The following is a 15637-nucleotide window of genomic DNA, read 5'->3' as shown; positions in this document are numbered from 1 at the left end:
TCCTATTTTTCTTCAACAACAATAATAAAAAATCATGATATTGGGGGAACGGGCAATGATTTTTAACTTAAACTGTAACAAAGATCATCATTCCTATAATCACTTATAAATATAAATAACATGTAATAATACCCCCAAAAGGAGCAACATACACACACACCAACAAAATGAATTAATTAAACACGTGCTTTAGAAGCTGTGGTGGTGCATGCAACACACCGATGGTCGAGATCACTGAATGAATGTTTTTTCATTTTGTGTGAAGGGGTGCGTTGTGTGGTTCATTCAATGATAGAAAGACGACGACACTGACAACAGACACACTGAATGTAATTAAATTAATTTTTGTTTTTGTTTATTTTTATCCAAGAGAGCGCGTTGTCTGATGGATCTTTTGCAACAAACAAACAAACAAACATCTTGTTTCTTTCAATAGTTGTTTTTTTTTTTCATTCACCTCTCATAGAGTATGTTGATACCGATAATATAAAAAAAAAACAAAAACCAATCTGCTGACAAATTTTATCATTGCCTTTTTTAGATCAATCCAATTCAGGCTAGCAACTGCAAATTTTATCATATGCAAAGTTTTAAATAGGTTCAACAACAACAACAACAACTCAACTTTTTTTTTAATCATTCAACAATCATCAGTCAGCTCAAGGTACCTGACCCTAACCAAAAACTAACTTAATTAATTATTAGTTGGTTTGTTGCTCAAACAAGTGTTAACGAGCTAGCTAGCTTTCTTTCAAAACTTGTTCACTATATAGTTAGTTATTTATATAGTTATTTATATAGTTATTTATATATTTATATATACAAACCTTTATTTTTATTTATATTTATATTACACCCAACATCAAAATATAAAAGGGAGTAAAAACAATATTTATTCTCTTTCGTATTAAATCAAAAAAAAATGACAAATAGATATGAAGTACAAGATTCAGCATTTGTCGTTACATTGGTAATCAATGTAGTGATTGGGGTTCTTGGATTGATACTATTTTGTGTATTGCGTAGAAGATACAATTTAGTCTACCGATACCGTTATGAAATGCATCAACAACAAGGTACAACCGTTGATCAACCACCTTCCAATACTTTCTTTGGTTGGATTGGTTCTACCATTCGTTATCCAAATCAAAAAATTATTGAACATTCTGGTTTGGTATGTAGTAGTACAAACAAAAAGAAATATATATATTTTTAATACGTTAAATCCAATTATTTATTTATTTATTTATTTATTTATCTTTTTATTCTTTCTTTTTTTGTTTCTTTTTAGGATGCATATTTTTATCTTAGACAAATTAAAACATCATTAATGATTATGGTAATATTAATGGTATTGTCTGCCATTGCATTGTATCCAACCAATTATTATGGAAAGTACAATGAGAATCGTCCAACCAATGAAGATGGAGAATTGGTCGATGAGATCAAAGGACTTTCGTTGATTTCCATGTCCAACATTGAACGTGGTAGCAACAAACTTTGGGTACATCTATGTTTTACATTGATTGTCACTGCAGTCGTACTCTTTTTCACCTTTTTGGATTATAGAGAGTATAGTATCAAGAGAATACTATATAAATGTCAAAATAGATTGTGCAACTACTCGGTACTCATCAAGGACATTCCAGAATCAATCTCTACCAAGGACCAACTCACCAACTTTCTCTACTCCTTCTTCCCACCAACCCTTGGTGATATCCAAGATGTTGTCATGCATCATCCAGCTGACCACATTTTCACTCTTATCCAACAACGTGAAGGATTCATCAAGAGCTACGAGGTGGCTCAGGAAAAGTCAAAAAAGAAAGTGCAATTTGTAAAGACTGGATTCCTAGGATGCTTTGGTGAAAAGAGAGAAGCTTTGGAATACTATCAACAACGTATCAATGAACTCAACAAGGAGATTGAAAGTGAAAGACATGAAGCAGAGAATAACAGATCAACAGCAGCCTTTGTAGTGTTTAGCCAAAAACAATCTGCCAAGATATCAGTCCAAACCATCATGAATAGAGACTACCCATACCAATTTAGAAGACATGATTCACCAGACCCAAGTGACATCTTTTGGAAGAACCTCTCGGTTGGCTACAAATCCATTCTCATTCGTACTCTCCTCGTTTCCATCTTTATCTTTTTCCTCGTCTTTTTCTGGTCGATTCCAGTTGCCTTTTTATCTGGTTTCTCTAATCTCGCCACACTCGCCAAGATATCTGCCTTTTCATGGTTGGTTGATATCATCAACAAGTCTTCAGTCCTCTCTGGTTTCCTCCAAGGTTTCCTTCCCAATCTTGTTTTGATCATCTTTATGATCATCTTGGTGCCAATCATTACCTTGGCCTCCAAGATTGAAGGCTTCCATTCATTCACCTCTATTGACAAGTCGGTATTCTCTAAATACTTTTTCTTCCAAGTATTCAACGTTTTCCTCATCTCTGCTATCGCCGGTTCAATCTTCCAATCTTTGGAATCAATCGTCAATAATCCTTCAACCATTATTACTCTTCTCTCTACTGCTCTCCCAGGTCAAGCTTTCCAAATGATCAATTTAATTATGATTGCCTGTAAGTAGATAAAAATTTAAGACAAAATCAAATCTTAAAATTAATATTAATATTAATATATTCTTTTTTTTTATTTCCTTTTAGCTGTAGGAGTATTTTTACAAGTATTAAGATTAATTGAATTAATTGTTAAATCTATTCGGATCAGATATTTTGTATCAACCAAAAGACAATTAGAAGAAGTTCAAAAATGTGGACCATTTTCTTATAGTACAAGTTATACTACCAATTTGTATGTTTCCAAAAGAAAGAAAAGATAAAAAAAGTTAACCATCTTTTTCTAATATTTTAATTTAATTAATTAATTATTTAGGTTATATCTTCAAATTTGTTTAGCCTATTCAACATTGACACCATTCATTCTTATATTTGGAACCATTTATTTTATGGGAGCTTATTTGGCACAAAAGTATAATATTATTTGGGTCAATACACCAAATTATCAATCAGGAGGATCATTATACCCATTGGCATACAGACGTAGTATTGTTGGGTTAATCATTTATCAACTCGTCATGATTGGAGTATTCAATGTGTATGATTTCTTTTGGGGAAATCTAGTGATCATTCCATTGGTCGCTACATTATTGTTTTGGGCTCACTGTGAGTTCCTCTTTTGTCACAAGTCAGAGCATGGAATCTTGGACTCTAGAATTGCTCAAGATGAAGACTTCCCACTCAACAACCAAGGAATATTTTATGATGCAGGTCTTGCCTACCAAAGTTACAATGAAACTCAATACCAACCACCATGGTATCGTCCACTCATGGCTGTTCAAAATAGTTCACTTACAACTTCTTTTGATCCAGTTCATGGAGCTGCTCCATAATTAATAATTCAAAATTAAATAAAATATAAAATTAAGAATGATTTTGGCTTGAAAAAAACAAAAGATACACAAGTTGTGTAGTTATTACAATAGAAATAATTAAAAGAGTAATAACGAATCTCATAGTGTCAAATAGGCAGGCCATTTTAATGTAAGATTCTTTCATCAACTCTTCATAGTATAACATTTGCAATACAATAAATAAGAGTTGATACTGTAACACAAGCTACTTATGATCATAATAATACTATTTAGGTATAGAGCTAGTTTGTTCCAATATGTAACCATTCTTATTTATAGTCTTGTGTGGTAGAAAAGCTGCAGTAGTATTTGCTCTTCGTACTAATTATAATATTTTTGGTTATAGTATTAAGTTCGAACTGACCACAATAATGTCAAGTACATTATGGATCAAATGAAATCGGGAATTAACAATCGTATCAACCGATGGATTCAGTTACCAAGGCTAATCGGTTTCAGCTTTGCAGATGAAAGAGGTTATAAATATATATCATTTTATACTTTCTTTTATCTGCAGAGCTGAGGTGAAGCCTTGGCCTTGGTTGAAAGTTGCAAGTATACAAGTATCAAAGATTAAAAACCGAAATACCTCAAGTATATTTACAATGTTTATCTCTTTATAGTAGGACGGGTCTCTGATTAATCAAGTGGAGAAGAGGCATGCAGATCATTTGTTTGATCTTTTTGGTACTCAATATATTATGTTATGATCTTTATTTTAATATTTTTGTTTTTTAATTGTGTTTGGTCCTCCTCTCTGATCATCCATATAATGCTTTTTGTTTTTACCATCATCACCCATATTACCATTATTATTATTATTATTATTATTATTATTATTTGGTGGGTTATTAAATGGAATTTTAGATACTAAAGGAACAATTGGCAATTGATTGTCTTCAATTGATCTAGAAGAAATTGGGAAATCTAGAAAGTAATAATAATAAAAAAGAGATCTCTAATTAGAATCATTTCTTTTTTTTTTTTCTTTCTATTTAATTTTTTTTCTTTTACTTACATCCATTTGGAACTTGTTTTGAAAATTTAATCAATTCACCCCAATCACTATTTAACATTAAAAGATTTGTATGTCCAATGACAATCATCGATAATTTGGCACGTGTAAGACCGACATTCATTCTTCTAACATCTGACAAGAAACCTATTGAACCACCTTTGTGAGCACGTACACAAGAGAAAATAATGATATCCTTTTCACGACCTTGGAAACCATCGACAGTGTTTACTTCGACCATACTGTTAAAATGAGAAAGTCTACGTGAGAGTTCGATTTGTTGTTGTTTGTAAGGTGTAATTACACCGATCGAAAGCTTTTCACAATCCTTTGAGAAATGAACGAGCAATTGAGAGATGATGAGATTTGCCAACTTTGCTTCGTGAACGTTTCTGAGTGAATGTGAGCTTTGGTTGCTGTCTTCCACACTGTCTGTGATATCGTAGAAAATAAATGGACCAAAACGAGCATCTTTGTAGATGTTGTGGTTGAGTGCAATCACATTGTGACCGTCTTTGATCTGTCCGTGGTAGAAATGTTTCGATGGGAACCTAGAGATGGTTGGATGCATACGATACTGAACATTGAGCACTTGCATGGGGATACCACATTGTGACAATCTTTGAAAGAGACTTTGTTCGTATTGGAAGTTGGTCGTAATACGTGAAATGACAGTGGCAGGCAATTGGTTTGGATCTCCTACCAAAATACACTTTTTAACATTGTGTTTGAGTGGAATCAATGTAGACAATTCAACAGCTTGGGCTGCTTCATCGATAATGACAACATCAAATTGTTTGACTGCTGCCGACAATGATTCGTAACCACTACCAGACAATGTAGACAAAATAATAGATGCACGATTCAACATGTTACTAAGCATTGATCTCTTTTCATTTTCCAAATTATCATAGCCTCGTCTTAGATCGACAAAGTTGTTTTTCGAAGACTTCAACATTGACTTTTTGTTGTGTAGTTTAGTCAATTCCGAAGTAATATGATCTGTTGGTTGTTTAGCATCACGTAATACTTTTAATTCTGTACTTAATTGATTAATTCTATTATGTACTTCATCCAATTCTGATCTAGTCTTTTCAGATTCTTCATGCAAGGAGGCAACTCTTTGTTGAATTTGAGAAACCTTGTTATCATCTTTTTGAAGTTCTTCACTTAATAAATTATCTAAACTTATTTTTGAAACTGTTGAATTAATTTGTTGTTTGTTTCCCTAAAAAAAAATAGAAATAAATATTAACAAAAAAATAATTCCATTATTGATTCTATTTTGTTTTCTTCTTACAATTCTAATACAAAAAGGTTGATAAGGTAAACCATCTTGATTTAACATTCTTTGATCTAAAATTCTAGTAGCAATTTCATCAACGGCAGCATTGGAAGGAGCAGTGACAAGAATTTTAATAGGAGCTTGATTTTTAAGTTTAGAGTCATCTTTGATTGGTGTCATTGTGTGAAGGAGAACAGAGAGGAGAGCGATAATAGTCTTGGTTTTACCGGTACCTGGTGGACCTTGAAGTAGAGTGAAACCACTTGGTGTAAGAGAAGCGTGGATAGCTTCAATCTGACTGTCATTTAAAGATTCTTTGAGAGCAGACTCTAACTTTTTGGGAATAGTTACACGTGACGATGCATTTTCAAGTGAATAGGATGATAGTGAAAGACTGGGTGAAATGATTGATGCACCAAGAGGAATCTTTCCAACCGTGTGTAAAGCCATATACTCTCTGTTGACGGTTGAAAGACTTGTTAATTTAGTCATTTTCCATTGACTACCAATTTTGAGTTGACCAATTAGCGTTGTACTTGGGTTGGCATTGGAACTAGTAGCATTTTCAAAAAAGAATCGTACCTTGATCCAACTGCATTTGATATTGTTCATTTCCTTTCTTTCCTTTTTCTCCTTTTTCTCAATTTTACCAAACTTTGATCCACCAAATTGTGGTTTTGAAATGATGACCAAATCATCGATAAAGAATTCATCGGAACTTTGGTTGTGATCAAAGAAATAATCACAAACATGGAAATCATTCTCTCGTGCAACATCTTCAACTGTCAACTTGTAACAAACATTATCCATTTCTTCCATACTCTTTATCAATTGACCTTTATATTCTTGTAATAATAATGGTTCAAAAATTTCAATATATTCTGATAAATTTTCAAATGTTGTTGGAATTGATCTTAATCCTTTTGTATCCTAAAAAAGAGAGTAATAAAAAGATTAATATAAATTGAATCAAATCTTTTTTTTTTATAATATTCTTACATTTTCATTTAAATTTGCAGGATCCCAAGATAAAATGATTTTATGAAGGTTTTCAACTTTTGGTAAGAACTTTTCCATTTGATGTTGGTATTTACTGGCCTTGTCTTTTCTAAACAATGGAACATCCAAATCCAAGATTTTTGTTTTTTTTCTATCGGCCAATGGAATGGATCGACTTGTTTGTTCAAAGTAATCAAATACATTTGCATTGTTTGATGACAATTCACCAATAATATTTGAAAAATCTTTTGAATTGGCGTGTTGTCTAGAGAATTGTGGTGATGGAGTAGAAGAAGAAGATGATGTCGGTGTAAAAGAAAGGGTTGGTGATGAAGAGTGTAAACTTTTAATCAACTGTGGAGCACCATGCCCCCCTAATCCACCTCCCGATGTTGGATTCTTGTGAATTGTTTTTTGAACTGGTGGAGGTTGTTGTTTGACTGGTTGGTTATTATATTGATTCATAACAACCAAATGTTTTTCCAAAGTTTGTTTAATATCATCTTGAATCTTTTTACCTGCAATCGCTTTTGATAATTTTGCAACATATTCCAATAAAAATGTACATGGTGGTATTTCATTTTTTAATATTGCTAAAAAAATTAAAATAAAAAAAAAAAGATGATAAATAAATAAATAATAATATTTATCTTTTTTTGTTGTTTTACTTACATTTTGTAATTTGAATAAAAGATTTTGCCCAATTTACATTTTCATCACCCCAATTGATAAATAATTCAATCCAATGACTATGATTATTGATGATACTAGTATAGATTTTTGAGCTATTATCATCATAGTCACTTTGACGATAATAACATTTGATATCATCGGCCAACAGTTCATAATTATCAAATTGAGTAGTAATGGCGGGGTAGTTGGTGATGGTTGCCAATTGATCACCGTTTTGTAATTGGTATTGATAGATAAATCGACCATCATCACCATCTAAACCATTGTCTTCAAGATCGATGACACCTTCGTTGCTTTGTTCGACAAAGAGACGAGCAAGATGTGATCGCATGTAGGAAGGGTAAGAATCGAGTGTTGGGAAAATAAGTTGTTGGTGGTTGACTAGAAATGCTGGAGTGGTGCCATCCTCTTTGGTGGCTGTATGTGATGTCTTGGTGATGGATGTGTAATGCTCGAGCGACAAGGTTGAAAACGAGTCGGTAAAGAGGATAAAGAGGTTGGAGAGATCTTCAATCTTGAATAGTTGATTCTGTTGGAAAAAGAGTTCAACAAGACACCAAAAGGCATCGGTCATCAAAGGAAAGTAGGTCTGTGTGTGTGATGGAGCCAATTGGTTTTTGAGTTGGTAAAAGATATGATTCGAGTAGTAAAAGAGTAAATGATAACTACTTTGAATGTATGGTGCTCCAAAATTGAGAACAATGTCTCTATAGATACCAATGATACCAAGTAATGCATCGTTTGGTGAATTTTCAATGGCAGCCTTTAAAGCTTCTGTAATGGTCTTTTTCGAGTTGTATTTCTTGAGCAACAACTTTTTAGCACTCTCTCTTACAACGTCTGACGATGAAACTACCAACGAAAAGAGACATCTTGCAAAGTTTTCTTGGTCCAACAAGTTGAGTTTAATGTATTCGTTTCCTGGTTCCTTGGGAGTGTTGAATGGATATTGATTGGCAAATTGTACAATATATTGACTCATATATTCTTGGTATTGATGAAGGTATCGATATAGTGCTGGTCGTTTACTTGGATTCGAAAGTACAGATGATAAATGAACATTATTATTAATAATATCATTACCACTTGTCAATAAACACAACACTCTTTGACATTTAAATAATGTTTCATGAATTTTAAATCCAATTGTATTTGGTGATGATTGTGATAATAATATTCTCCAAATATCATCTCTCCAAAATAAACCTAAATAAAAAAGAAATTAATAAATATTCAATAAATAGTTGTTGTTTGTACATACAATCATCTTTTAAAATTTTCAGTTTTGTATCATTTGAAGAATGATAAACTAATTGAAATCTTAATCTTAATTCTGTTGCATTTGAAACTAAAATTGAATTTAAAAGATTTTCTGCTTTTATAATATCTTCAAGTGATGGACTATACATGGAATTTTTTGATTGATTATTATTATAATTATTATTATAAGAAGAATGATTATTATTATTATTATTATATGAAGAGGAATGATAGTTTTTTTGATTATTATTATGATTATTATTATTATTTGAAGCTGGGTATTGAATTGCATAATAAACTAATCTTTCTTCCCATCCTTTAACTATTGGAAATTGTTTTAATTGATAACTATAAATATAAATATAAAAAAATTAAATTAATATTAATTATTTTCTTTTCTTTTTTTTTCTTTTTTCTTTTTTCTTTTTTTTTTATCTTTTACCAAGTCATTAAAATATCCATTGAAATTGAAAATGATTTAATTTTGACAGTTTGATTAATTTGAGATTTGTTGTATAGATGTTCTTGATTTGAATTTAAATTACTTTCTTTTAAAAAGAATTCAATCAATGTTTGACGAAGAAAGTTTGCTTCGGGAGAATTATCCTCTCTAACGTATAAAAGGATTTGTGAAAATATTTGAAAACATTTGTTGATAATCGTCTCATCTCGATACAGCGTAAAGAGATCAAACAATGATTGAGAATAGGTGGTGGCTGTATATTTTTGTGAATAGCTCCAAATGTCATTACCAAAAACTGATAACAATTGATTGATACATGATAGATAATGATGATTTATCATTGGTTTGGGTACTACATCAATCTCTGATAATATAATATCAATAAACATTGGAAAATATTGAATTATTCCATTCTACAATATAAATCAAAATTAATAAATCTATTATTATTAATCTAAATCTAAATATATATTCTTTTTCTTTTTTCTTTTTTTACCTTTAAAGTATCATTATTAATATATTCTAAAAATAATTGAAATCCACTCCAAAAATGATTGATATCATCAGAAAAATAGGAAATAAATTCATCTTCTGTTGTTACTGCTGAAGTGGTATTATTATTATTGGTAGTTGTTGTTGTTGTTGTTGTTGTAGTTGTATTCTTTTGTTGTAATATTCGTATTTTATGATAATTCTTTATCTTTGATACACATCTTTCAAAGATTGGATGAATGACATGAAATTCCTCCCCATCAATCTTTCCATCATTGTCTTTGAGATGACAGATTGCCCAATCGATCAACACCTTGTCACCACTCATAAGCAAGACATAGACACCAGGCACCTTTTTACCTGGATCACCAAATGACACATCGTAATCTGTAACGGTCGATGACAACTTTTCCTTGAACAAAACGTATAACCTCGGTTCCTCTAATAATTCTGGTTGATGGAGTAGTTCGTGAAAGATATTGACCAATCTAGCAGTATCGTGACCATAACGATCGAGTGATACTAGCAACCGATTCTGATCACCCTTTTTAAGTTCATTGTATAGTTCATCGACACTGTCTGTGGTAAATTCCGACAAATATTTATCCCTCATTAATTTCTTTTCTCTATGATATTTGATGATACTAAAATAAATGGTTTAATTAAATCATTCAATCAATCAATCAATAAATAGACAAGAAAGTTACGTAAGTAAGTAAGTATTAGTGATGATTGTAATCATAATAATACAAAAGTAATAATAACATACCAATCTAAACATCTTGAAAGTTGTTCAGATAGATGATTTCGAAGTTGGTCAGGAGCTTGACATATATCTGCTAATATTGCTTTGACTGCGGATGGATGTTTACACCATAAACTAAAAAAGAGATAAAGAAGAAGGTAAGTAAGTATATAATAGAGTGGGTACAAATACTACAGCGGCACTACTTACTGATCTCTTGCCATACAAAAGTCGATTGCTTTTTGTAGTAGTAAGTCATGATCATTCTCATATGGCGATGGATCAAACACGTCTATGTTTGCCGCTATTGATGATGTTGTTGTTGCTGCTGCTGCTGTTGATGGTGTTGTCATAATCTATTCTTGATGATGGATAATTGTAATCATAATAATAATAATAATAATATAAAATAGATTAAAGATGAACAAGCCGAAAGAATGAATGATTGGACTTCAACATGTTCGAGGAAAACAACTCCCTCACTAAAAAAAAAATTAAATTAAAATTGGTTGGTTTCAAAAGTCTGGCTCCTCCACAAATGATCATTAGTATGTCTTTGTGTATATGTACATACTTGATATATATCTTAAATGAATGAATAATATCATTAAACTAACTAATTATTTTCAAATATCCGTTTATTAGTATCCTATCCAGTCTAGTCTTTAGATGGTCATGAATAAATGGAAATTAATCAAAAAAAACAACTGATACTTTTAGATGAACCATACTACTACTTCTACTCTATGAGTTTGTTATCTATAGATAATGTAATAATAATATAATAGTAATAATAATAATGGAAGATAAAACAACAACAACAGCTACTACAACTATATTTAGAGTGATTAAATCTAAAGTATTATTAAATCATATATTTCAATTCATACCTATAATCAATAGACAACATCAGCAACAGCAATTTAATAATATTGAATACACTAAATTCAAAGATTTATCATATATATCTATATCTAATCTAAGATGTTGTCATACCACTGATGACACTAATAATAATAATAATAATAATAATAATAATCAAAAGAGTATAATAGAACAACAACAAAGATCATTCAATTTATTTAGATACAAATTATTGAATGACGCACAGTTTGTAGTCTATTTCAGAGCAATGCCTGTAATACTAAGGAATTGTAAAGATGTAAAGGTATTGCAAAGGTTGTATCAACTGTATCCTCACTATTTTGATTTACCTTTTGATTTGGGGAGTCAAGATACAAATTTGGTAGATTCAAAGAGTTGGGTAGTTGATAATGTGGCTGCAAGTGGTAGTGTCGAATGCTTGGTTTATGCAATTCAAACGATTGGTATTGAACCAACTACCGTGACACTTGACACTGCATCAGAGTATGGTCAATTATCAACACTAGATTATTTAACCAAGACATATCCTCATTTAAAGGTGGATAGAGGTGTAGAGTTGGCAGCTACCAATTCACATTTAAATGTCATAGAATATTTATTGAATAATAGACCGACGTCGGAATCATTCTCTTCAATGGCTATTCTCAATGCTGCAAGAAATAATAATTCTGAAAAAGACATTAATTTAAAGATTGCAACTTTGTTATTCAGTCATCTTGATAGATGTCCACCACCAAAATCAGGTGTGACTGGTTTCACTGATAACACAGTGCCTTCAAGGTCGCTGGATATGGTCAAGTTATATTACAATCGTCTTGGAGAAGATTCTGTCACTACACTTGCAATCAACATGGCATCGGAACTTGGGTATTTAGATATTGTAATGTATCTCGATCAAGTTGGTGCACCTGCAACTGCCGATGCAATGGATTATAGTGCAAAAAATGGACATTTAAATGTACTGAGATATTTGCACGAACAGAGGAGAGGAAGTGTTTGCACAAAAGAGATACTTAAAAAGGCAGTGTATGGTGGACACTCGGATATAGTACGGTATCTTCAAGAAGAGAGTAACCTATCCGTATTACAACCATTTGAACCGGCACTAAAGTGTGCTGCATTGGCTGGTAGCATGGAACTGGTTAGATACCTACAACAAACACGGTCAGAGACATACTTTCAATGGACTGGAGCAGATGTCATCAACATCATTTCAGAGGGTCGAGACAATTATGAAAGTGTCTTGATTTATTTGTTTGACTCTGGGTTGTGGGAGCAATTGATTTCAAATCAAAGTGAAACACGTGTAAAGGATTATATAGCATCGGTACATCGACGAGACAGTGTACCATTATTCGAGTATATAGTTGAAAAGGCTCAACTAGTAGTTGACATTGACCCAAACATACCTGTAAAGGTTATGTTTCGTGCTCCATTTTGGGATCACCTATTAGTAGCTCCTCCTCGAGCAGGAAACTTACACAAACCACACTCCTCCTCATCCTACTCCAACAACAAACCACATTGTAATATCAAAACATGGTTACTCAAAAGAAACAAACATCTTCTCAACGATAAACATTATGCATACTTTCTTCAACACGCATTGGTATATTCTCTAGAATTGGTTGAATATATTTGGAGAAAGTGTCCTGAATCATTTTCACCAAAGATATTTGATCATCTTGACTTTATAGGCAATGTTGGGTTCAAGAATGACCGAGTAGAGTTTTTAGACTTTTTACATCGAAATGATCTATTTAAATATATTAGATCGTATCGTGCAATGGTTGAATCAGCATTTAAACACTCGGCAATTAAATGTATCAAGTATCTACGTGACCATTGCCAATTGGTCGAGTTGATTGACGAACCTACCAAACTTGAATTATTTAATTCAACAGCAACTGCTACAACCTCTTCCAAATCATTAGAATTATTTCAATTTTGTTTTATTCATTTCTTTGGTAGTGATAAGAAACTAATTCCTCAACTATTAGATCAAGAAACATTCAACAAGGTTATTAGAAATGGTAGTTTAGAGATGGTTCATTTTCAACTAGAAAATCAATTGGTCGTACAACCAATTCTGACTGACGTCGCTCTGGAACAACATCAACCAACTGTTATTGACAAGGCAGCTCAATCTACCAACATTGAATTGTTATGTTATATGATTGCCAGGTATCCCAATATCCGACCAACCAAATTATCATTTGAATATCCGATTAGAAGTGTTGTTGGGTGTCTTGTTCAACACTATCCATCAAACTATCTTTTAAAATTACCATTCCTCAACTACGAGTATTATGCAACCAACATACTCAAAGAATGTATTAAATTAAAAGAGAAAAAAGAAAAAGAATTAAATAATAATAACAATAATAATAATAATAGTTTATATGATAGATTTAAACAAAAATTATTTAATTCATAAAATAAATATAATACAACCGACTCGTTTTTCAAAAAAAGTATAAACCATCACAATCATTTTATAATTTATCAACTATATAGTTGTAGAAATATATATAGAGTAATCATGTCATTACTTAGATCAACTACTACAACAACAACTAGAAGATTATGTAAATCTAGTATTTCTTACTATAGTAATCATAATCATGTTTATACCAATAACAACAACAATAATAATAATAATAGTAGTAGTAGATACTACTCGACGACAACAACGGGACAGACAGAACATACAGTAAAAGAAGAAAAGCCAGGATTAAAAGGATTTATGGAATCTTTAAAGGTCTTTGGTGAGACAGTATCAACATCAAAGAAACCAATGATAATGTCCATGTCAGATCTAGAATCAAGTTATAACAATCAAAACAATAGAGAACAAGAAGGAAGAGGAGGAGAAGGAGAAGAGCAGATAAAGAAAATTAAAAATAAACAAGATTATGGATACAGTGAACAAGATCAAGTATTCAAAGAGGCAGTGAAAATTGGACATAAAAAGGTATTGGTAGAATACGCAAAAAGAGTAAAAGCATTGGATGGATCATTGGAGGCTACTGAAATCATTGTCAATGCATTCGTTCAACACCGAAAACAACACAATATCTCTGTATTTGTAGATCAAGATGATGAAGAAAATGATCATTATGTTTTGATAAAACAAGAAAATCCAAACAGTAACGACAACAACAACAATAATATTGCTGAACAAGATGAAGATAGATTAGTACAAGTACATTTACCAAGATTATTCAAACATTTAATTGTTAGACTCATTCATCATAGATACCCAATCAATGATTTATGCCAATTCTTAGAGTCTGTTGGTGCAGAAAAGACAATGGCACCATTCAAACCAGTATTCAAGACTGAAAAGCCTGCCTATATTTATTACCTTGCCAAGGTAATGAAAGCATATGGTGCAGATCTTACCATTGGATCAAGAGAACACTCTCTCTATGTTCGTGCGCTATTCCTCATCAATCAAACCGATTTGGCACTTGAAGAATTTGAAAAGGTCGATCCACAACGTGTCACTTGGTTCTACCTCGAAACAATGATGGAATTGTTTATTCAAAGCAATCGTATCCCAGAAGCTAAAAAGTTACTCTTACAACTAAGACCAATGAAAACAAGTGATACCTATGCATACGCTGCTATTGATTTATCTTTGGCATTGGGTAAACCAAAGGTAAATATAAATATAAATATTAAATAACAGTACTTTGTTTATTCACACCCTTTTCTCTTTCTCTTTAGTTGGCAGCAGATTATATAGCATATGCAATTCAAAAAGGATATTTTATTTCATGTGAAAGAGCACAAGATACATTATATACATTGGGTCAATTTGGAGAGTACGATGTTGCAGATAGACTCTTTTCAGTGCTCGAAAAACGTGCACAAGAGAAAAGATCACTCGAGGATGAAGGAGGTTCAGTAAACACACGTTCCAATTCATTCTCAAGAGAGACACTCTTGTCAATGATGGTCAACGTCTATTCAAAACATCCAAACAGAGATAAAAATGCCTCCTTTCAAAAGTACAACAAAATGCTCTTTTCCACAAGAACTGCTTTTATTGCCAAGAGTTTGACTCTTACAAAATCACCACCAAATATTCATGTAATCAATAATCCAGAAATCCTTTTCAAACCGGAATATCTAGATCCCAACTATCCAGTATTGATGAGAGTTTTGGTTCAAGATCAATACGATAAATCAAAACCAAATATTAATTATACACGTAGAAATTATTATAACAAGGATAATAATGATAATAATAACAAGGATAATAATTATAACAAGGATAATATTAATAATAATATTAATAAACAAAAAGAACAATAATTAATTATTCAAAAAAAGAATTAAATATTTATTTATTTAATTTA

The 15637-nt window shown here is 31.7% G+C and overlaps 4 protein-coding genes across 4 annotated transcripts; 3 read left to right on the top strand and 1 right to left on the bottom strand.

The window, feature by feature from the left end:
* Nucleotides 1-922: 922 nt before the first annotated feature.
* On the top strand, nucleotides 923-3412 carry DFA_04303 (uncharacterized protein; the record flags this gene model as incomplete). Its single annotated transcript, XM_004359979.1, has 4 exons — nucleotides 923-1174; nucleotides 1292-2582; nucleotides 2667-2814; nucleotides 2896-3412. The coding sequence occupies 4 exons, from the start codon at nucleotides 923-925 to the stop codon at nucleotides 3410-3412; spliced, it is 2208 nt and encodes a 735-aa protein (XP_004360036.1).
* A 739-nt stretch (nucleotides 3413-4151) lies between these two features.
* On the bottom strand, nucleotides 4152-10738 carry DFA_04302 (putative splicing endonuclease; the record flags this gene model as incomplete). Its single annotated transcript, XM_004359978.1, has 10 exons — nucleotides 4152-4360; nucleotides 4452-5676; nucleotides 5749-6663; nucleotides 6733-7325; nucleotides 7405-8631; nucleotides 8687-9033; nucleotides 9128-9561; nucleotides 9645-10284; nucleotides 10410-10520; nucleotides 10596-10738. 10 exons carry the CDS (start codon nucleotides 10736-10738, stop codon nucleotides 4152-4154), a joined length of 5844 nt encoding a protein of 1947 aa, XP_004360035.1.
* A 446-nt stretch (nucleotides 10739-11184) lies between these two features.
* DFA_04301 (uncharacterized protein) lies at nucleotides 11185-13707 on the top strand (the record flags this gene model as incomplete). Its single annotated transcript, XM_004359977.1, has 1 exon — nucleotides 11185-13707. The coding sequence occupies one exon, from the start codon at nucleotides 11185-11187 to the stop codon at nucleotides 13705-13707; it is 2523 nt and encodes an 840-aa protein (XP_004360034.1).
* Nucleotides 13708-13812: 105 nt separating this feature from the next.
* On the top strand, nucleotides 13813-15593 carry DFA_04300 (uncharacterized protein; the record flags this gene model as incomplete). Its single annotated transcript, XM_004359976.1, has 2 exons — nucleotides 13813-14934; nucleotides 15003-15593. The coding sequence occupies 2 exons, from the start codon at nucleotides 13813-13815 to the stop codon at nucleotides 15591-15593; spliced, it is 1713 nt and encodes a 570-aa protein (XP_004360033.1).
* Nucleotides 15594-15637: the final 44 nt, after the last annotated feature.

The sequence above is a fragment of the Cavenderia fasciculata genome, assembly GCF_000203815.1.
Source record: "Cavenderia fasciculata unplaced genomic scaffold Scf_Dfasci-G-o-33e01.r1-3, whole genome shotgun sequence".
In the NCBI taxonomy this organism is placed as follows: Eukaryota; Evosea; class Eumycetozoa; order Acytosteliales; family Cavenderiaceae; genus Cavenderia; species Cavenderia fasciculata.
The sequence above is the reverse complement of the archived record's forward strand: the minus strand, read 5'-3'. Positions and strand labels throughout refer to the sequence as shown.